Here is a 7,620-nt window from a genome sequence, read left to right as displayed (position 1 = left end):
ATGTCCGAGAGTGGGCAGCCATGTCTGAGAGTGGGCAGCCATGTTCTAGAGTGCGCAGGTTCAGAGAGTCTGAGCTCAAGTAGGGTGAGAAGTTGTCCATGCTTGAGGCCACTTCTCACCAGAAACCAGAACCCTAAATGAGTGAGCAGAGGGTCCTCAGGGACAGCCTGGTGTGACCCATCAGTATAGCACAAATAAGAAAAAACCTAGAGACAGATACTGGGGTTAAAGCTGAAGATCAGAAAAGCAAAGTGGCCAAGTACTGGCTCTTACCTCTTCTCAGACCGAAATGGGCGATCCTACCTCCAGGAATCCTCAGATGAGCCTGAGCCTGCACTGAGCTCCTGCCTTATCGTTCTCTCTAGTGCTGGGATTAAAGGCACGTCATCACCAATGCTGGGATCAAAAGTGTGCTGGAATCTTTTAGAATGATTCCCTCTCAGTGGCCTTGAGTCCTGGGATTAAAGGTGTGCACCACCACTGCTTGGCCTCTAGGGCTAACTAGTGTGGCTGCTTTGCACTTTGATCTTCAGGCAAGCGTTATTTATTAAAACACAAATAATATACCACTATACTTCAGCACTTGGAAGAGGTAAGAATGGACCCCACTGCACTGTGTTGGCTCCAGGTCAGGCTGGGATCTGGGTACTCAGCAGGCCAAGGGGATGAGGGTAAATCAGGAACCAGGCAAGGTACAGAGTGTGGGAGTGGAAAACACAAGGTGGAACTCAGTGACTTTAAGGAAAAAGAGGAAATTTTTGCTGGGTGTGGAGGAACTGGGCTGTCACAGCCCGGGCAGGAGAAAGGAAGTATTCTTGTATTAAACAGAGCTGTTGTGGGTTCCAGAGACTGAGCAGGGTGAAGACACTGTCCCCATGAGGTGGGACAGTCTAGGGTGCATTCAAGGTCCCTTTGGGTTGAAGAATGTTTCTGTCCGTGGGGCCGACTTGAACGTGGTGTTAAAGCCCCAGGGAGGTCAATGGGTAGCTCTTCAGGAATCAGGAGTAGGAATCTCAGTGCAAGATGAGACATGGAGACTTTATTGTAGAGGTTAGCTGAGACTGAGAGTCAGAACCTCAACACCATGAGGAGCTTGACTTCTCCAATGGCCTGGTTCCTCTTTTCCATTCCTTCCTGTTCCCCCCACCCCAACTTGGTATCGTTATGATTGTACAATGGTTCTGGGTGCATTCTCCACCTGAGATTCTCCCTGCAGGTCAGGGGACTGGACATCTTGCTGCACGCTCAGGGCAGCTTCCATTACTGCCTCTCATCCCTAGCTGATATCGGAATAATTTGCTGCAGCCTTTATTTCTTGTTCAAGGCCTATTTTACAGAAGGGGGACACTCATCTTCTGAGGGCAGGGGAAGATTTTCAGAAAACATTTATATTAACATGAACCTCAAAAATAAGTTCTCTTCCTCAGACATCAACGCAGACCCTCCTCCAGGTAAGAAGTCCTTTTCTGCTGTTCCTAGTCAGTGATGAAGTAAAGGACAAAGATAAATGATCTTAGTTTTTTTTGCTGTGCCTCTTGGTCACTAGAGTCACAACCAAGTGTGCTGCTTATAGACAGATGTGAAAGGTTGTGGGATTGTACAGTGGAAAAGAGAAGGTGTTGGTTTTTACGATCTAGAGAAAATCACACCACCCATGTATTGTATCTTTTCCACATATAAATACACATAAATGTGTGTAGCAAGTTGCTTCAACAGTTGATGCATGGTCTACTGATTTCCCCTCTATTGGTAACAGGTCAGTCTGTTGGCATCTAAGTCCTGAGTAGCTTCTTTCACTCATCTCCCTCTAGTGATGGGGACAGAGCCCAGAACCTCACGCATGCTTGGAAAGTATTGCAACTCTTTTAGAAGTGGTGACCAAAAAGATGCTGACTTTGTCATAAAATGTGAGGGACACCAAGACTTCCTGACTTTCACACACTTTGAAGTATGAAGCAAGCTGGAAGACTTTAAACGTATATAATGCAAAACGATGCAACCTCTATGAAACTGATAAAGAAGACATGATGATATTGAAAATGTTCATTCAGATGCGCGGTAGCAAGCCTGTAATCACAAACTCAGGAGGCTGAGACAGGGGTTGCCATGAGATTGTGACCAGCTTGGGCTACATAATGAGTTCAAGGTCAGCCTGGGGTACATACCAAGACCCAGGCTCAAAAATAAAACAAAGAAATCATAACAGAAAAAAGTGATGTCAAAGAAAAAGCTAGTCACAAATCAGTATTTAAGATGCTCCAATTGTATAGACTATAGATTTATATGTAAAAGCTTTAAACTTTTTGGAAAGATACATGCCAAAATACTGACCACAATCATTCTCAATGTCAGGAATGATTTTGTAAGTATTTGAGTGATTTTGTAAGCATTTAATATTTTTATAATTAACATGACCATTTCCTTTTTTCATTTTCCTATTATTTCAAACATCGTGTTATTTGTGTTTATCCTGTATAAAAACAGAGGAAGATGAAATAGATACAGAACTCAGGACATGAATTTGGTTTGTGTTTCAGCTCCTCAAAACAAGATCATGTCTCTTAAAGGTAGTCATAGATGCAAGATCATCCTCACCTCGTTCATAATATTTTTTCTGCTGTTGAAAATCTTACTCTCCATTGTTCTGCTCAGTAAGTACACCTGTGGTACAAGTAGCAATGAGAAGGAAGGGGACCCATTAGACAGAAGGTTACCCAGAAACCTGAGACAGGAACCCCCTCGGGAGATGGACGACATTGGGAATTTCTCTGCTTCAGAATAACTCTTCTGCAAAAGTCATTTCTTCTGAGTAGAAAAGCAAGTGTGTGTTTTTGGTGTCACAGAGTGAAATTCCAGGGCATCAGTGTTAGACTCCAGTACTGAGTATAAACCTGTTTTCTCAGCAGCATTTAGAAGACAGCCCCTTCAGATGCATAGATACTTACATTTGGGATTGATCAGGGTGATGAGAAGAGATGACAGAGCTACTCCAGGGACAGAGCTCCAGGGGATTTCCTTCTAATCATTCATTTTTTCCCAGACTGTGTGAGACCTGAAATCTAATTTAGAAAAATAGTGAATTTCTCAGCAGATAGCCTTTCAAATTTATAAAAATTAAAAATCATAAACTATATTTTAATGTAGGTGTTATATTCATTCATTCAATAATTAGTACCATCCATTTACTATATACTGGGCAGCATGTCAGAGTCCAGAAAGAGCTGCAGCCCCAGTCTCAGGAAACGTAGAGAATAGTCACGTGAAGCAGTGCTTAAAAGCTCGCAGGGGAAATGCTGTGCAGGTGAGAAGTGAGCCCAGGAGGCTAAGGAAAGCTTGGAGCAGATGACGCCTAGACCTGTGTGCCAACAATGCCAGAGACACGGGGGAGCATGGGAAATAAGGGCAAGTATAGGTTGCATTACTGTACCGTGTAGTGCTACACGGATAACTGAGCACGGAACTGTAGGGACAGACAAAACTGGACTCAGATCATAAAGTCATACATACCATGTTTCACAGATATCCTTTCTAAATGTTATTTTATTTAGTATCTGTAGCTGAACCCTTAGCCAACTTAAAACTTACTAGGTTAGTTTAGCTATTTATTTAATTCTTTCTTGGTGGTGTCACCAAGCCTAGTCTCTCTTGGGAGATTCCCATGGTCCGAGGTGAACTTACTCATCCTCATGGAGTCATGCATCAGTTCAACTCAGCTTCCCATGACAACCTCAGACTTGCAGGACAGATGGTGGCAGTGCATACACATTTGTTCTTGTGTATCTTAGTGGCCAAAGAAAATTTTAAAGGTATCTCGGACAACGTGATGTAGAAATAGACCCAGTTCATTGATGAGGGAACTGAAAAGACATAGTCCAAGTGGATATTCATATCAGGAAGATGGAAAAGTGTGTGCAGATTTGCAATGTGCCAAGTCATGGAGACCGACTGAAGAATCTGCAGCAGGACATGATAAAATTAAAACTGTCTTAGAGACAAGTGCTCTTACTGAGGTGTGAAAATGAAGGGAGGGAGAAATTAGGAAGCTAATTCAGAATCCATTTGGGCAAACAGTTTTGTAAATTAGCAGAAGTGAAAGTCAGAATCTAGGGACTCAAGGAACAAGTGGAAGATGAGGAAGAGAAAAAAGAAAATTGAATTTCTAGCACTTAGGTGAGTTAGTTTTAAGTTAGGAACACCATGGAAGTGTGGGGACAGTGAGAAGTGTCGAGGGAGCATAAAGAAAAGAAGGGGATGAAGACAAAGTCCTTCTGTGTCAGGCTCTTTATAACTTCCGTGCGCGGGAAACCTGGAACTTCTCAGAATTTGATCATTTCTCCCTCCCCTTTCCCGGGCTATACACATATTGCATAGAATTTATCACCTAAGATGTAGTCTTTAGTGTGCCCTCCATTAAATGTTGGAGAGACCCTAGGGTCATGTATCTGTGATATATGTGGTCATAAATCACTAGGAGCAGGGTTACCCTGACTATGGAGTGAGGAAAAATTGTCTTTTCTTGTGGTAAGGTCTCATGTAGGCCAGGCTAACCATGAGCTAACTAAAGCAACCAACCAACTAACTCAACTAAGTAGTTAGGCAGTCAACTAAACCAACTTGTATAGTTAAGTATGACCTGAAACTTCTCTTCCTCATTCTAATTCCCAAGTTCTAGGGCCACAGCCACCACATTCCATGGTGATGGGGAATCTTTCCCAGGCAGCCTCTAACTACTCAGGTAATTGGACATTTATAGATTTTGTTTCTACAAAGAAAGGAAGAAGGTAAAAGCAGAGAGTCTAGTCTTAGCACTACCAGAAAAATGAATGGTTTTTATTTTGTTTTACAGTTTTGTTTAAAAAATATTCTCAGCTTCTTGAAGAAAAAGCAATCATAAAAGAACTGAACTTTACAGGATTGGAGTGTACGAAAAGGCATTCACTCTTGAAAGGTAAAAGTTAACGTGCCTAGAATCAGCATTTCCAACAAGATTCTCGGGTAGATCTGCCAGCAATGGGCACTGTGGGGACACATCATACAGCACACTCAGTACCAGCTGTCTGGGGAGTTCTTTTCAGAGGTCTCCAGTCAGGCAGGATTGGGCCATGTGGATCCGTAGTGTCAATGAAGAAGAGTGTCAAGGCAGGAGAGCCAATGCCAGGCTGAATTGAATTTCATCAGGCACAGAAAGGATGAAGCAGATCTGATGGTGTGAATGTGAGCATCTCTAGGGAGTCATCTCAAATGTGTGTTTAAGATTTTATTTTTAATTTGAAATATGTTTATGTGCAAGTGTCTGTGTGTGGGCTTGTGTATGTGAGTGCAGTGCCTGCAGAGGGCATAAGAGGGCGTCAGGTCTCTGGAGCTGGAGTTACTTGTGATGGTGAGCCATAGGTCGTGGGTCCTGGTAACTGAACTCCAGGCCTCTGCGAGAGTAGTACAGTTTTTATGTTTTATTTAATTGATTTTATTGAGCTATATATTTTTGTCTGCTCCCCCTTTCCTTCTGACTCCTCTTCTACCCTCATTCTCCCTGCACTCCCAAGTTACTCAGGATATCTTTTTCTACTTTCCATTTAGATTAGATCCATGTATGTCTCTCTCCTAGAGTCCTCATTGTTGTGTAGGTTCTCTGGGAAGAGCAGTATACTTTTAACCACTGAGTCATTTCTGTAGTTCCTCAAGAGTTTTCTTAAGTATGTGTGTGATGATCTTGTTGCTTTCTCAGTTATAGTGTTATTTATTTATTTATTTATTTTTTGGTTTTTCAAGACAGGGTTTCTCTGTGGTTTGGGAGCCTGCCCTGGAACTAGCTCTGTAGACCAGGCTGGTCTCGAACTCACAGAGATCCGCCTGCCTCTGCCTTCAGTTATAGTGTTTACAAAGAGAAATTTATTCAAGATTTTAATAGGGATTTTGTTTTCTCATAAACTAAGCTGGAAGGTGGACTCATGACGGCGTATGGCTGAGGTTTAAGGAAGAGAGGGGAGTGATGGAGGAAGGTCATTGGTTAAGTAATAAAGAAACTGCTTGGCCTCATAGGTTAAAACATAGGTGGGAGGAGTAAACAGAACAGTATGCTGGGAGGAAGAGGAAGTGAGCTCAGAGATGCCATGCTCCCCTCTCCAGGGCAGACGCAATAGCTATGCTCTCTGAGGCACATGCAATGAACTCCGACCCAGGATGGACGTAGGCTAGAATCTTCCTGGTAAGGGCACCTTGTGGTGCTACATAGATTATTAGAAATGGGTTAAGAGGTTGAAACTAATGGGCCCAGCAGTGTTTAAATGAATACAATTTGTGTGTTGTTATTTCAGAGCATAAGCTAGCCAGGTGGCCGGGGTGCTGGGGATGCAGCCCCGCCGTTCCTATTACTACAGAATGGTGCCCAACGTGGGGCAACTGAATCCACTGAAAGTCTGAGAAAGCTTGGGAAAGAGTAAAGCATGTTTTCTTGGTAGCAGCGATTTCTCGGTTCTGCTCTGCTTGCTAGAGGCAAGCAAGCGCTCTCATTTAAAAGAGGCTTCCTGACTCAGCTTTAGCTGCAAACCCCTGCAGCTCATTAAGAGTTCCTGCCAGGAAACAAATGATGTTGACGAAAAGCTGAACGCATGCTTTTCAGTTTTCAGCCATAGCAGGAAAAAAGCTGAGCCATTTTAAAATGCCGGCTTTCTGGTCCATCCTGCCAGGGCAAACTCTGACTGTTTGAGTCAGGAGGGCCAGCTACAGAGAGAGGACTTGAGTGTTGTCTGTTGCAGCTTGTTTGATGGCAAGGACCTTGAAACACTGTAGACTTGTGGCAAAGAATGTGGCTCTGGCCGGTACCTCAGCCACAAGGTTGGAATGGCAGAAAGCTAAGGAATGGGCTACATCTAGCCATCAAAGCCATGGCTTTAGTCCTACTGATATTGCTTGGTAAATTAAAGACTCATGTGGTCAGAAAAAGAGAGATATACAGTAAAGAGAGATTCAGAGACAAAGAAAATTTTTAAATGATTTACAGTGTATTAAAAATATATGCAAGCTAAAAGTTCTTAAAAGTAAAAAATGGAAGAAAGAGAGTAGTTGGGTGTGGTAGTACACACCTTTAATCCCAACACTTGGAAGGCAGAGGGAGAGTGACCTGTGTGACTTCAAGGTGTGGTAGCACAGGCCTTTAATCCCAGTGCCTAGAAGGCAGAGACAACAGATCTCTGTGAGTTCAAGGTGTCCTAGCATACACCTTTAATCACAATGCCTGGGAGGCAGAGACAGGCGGATCTCTGAGAGTTCAAGGACAGCCTGGTCTACAGAGTTATTCCAGGTCAAAGATACAGAGAACCTGTCTCAAAAAGCAAAAAATAAAAGTAAAAATAAACAAAATAGAGGTTAAAATAAAGCGCACAAAGATGGAAAATACACAGAGAATCTTGATACTGTATGCTATTATGCTCTCTTTGAATTGTTTGAATGCTGAGGAAGGAGCAACAGCAGCTAAAAGATATTTGTCTATAAATGCTGCTGAACTAATCAAACATAGATATTTTGAAAATGCCTTGACTTTGAAATTTGGATCTAAGGACATGATGCTTTGGAAAGGAGTTTCTTATTTTGTTTTCACAGAGGGTGAGAGTCTGTGGATTG

The 7,620-nt window shown here is 42.7% G+C and overlaps 1 protein-coding gene across 1 annotated transcript in view; it reads left to right on the top strand.

The window, feature by feature from the left end:
* The window catches only part of LOC126514844 (C-type lectin domain family 4 member A-like), a 22,372-nt gene continuing 14,752 nt past the window's right edge, over positions 1–7,620 (top strand). The window contains exons 1-4 of the mRNA XM_050164039.1: positions 1–84; positions 1,325–1,451; positions 2,538–2,651; positions 4,847–4,948. Of these exons, the coding sequence (XP_050019996.1) occupies positions 1–84; positions 1,325–1,451; positions 2,538–2,651; positions 4,847–4,948 (427 nt within the window). The remainder of the gene's footprint in view (positions 85–1,324; positions 1,452–2,537; positions 2,652–4,846; positions 4,949–7,620) is intronic.

This window comes from Alexandromys fortis, unplaced genomic scaffold, assembly GCF_014885135.2.
Source record: "Alexandromys fortis isolate MF-2015 unplaced genomic scaffold, M_Fortis_MF-2015_v1.1 scaffold_150, whole genome shotgun sequence".
Lineage (NCBI taxonomy): Eukaryota > Metazoa > Chordata > Mammalia > Rodentia > Cricetidae > Alexandromys > Alexandromys fortis.
The sequence above is the reverse complement of the archived record's forward strand: the minus strand, read 5'-3'. Positions and strand labels throughout refer to the sequence as shown.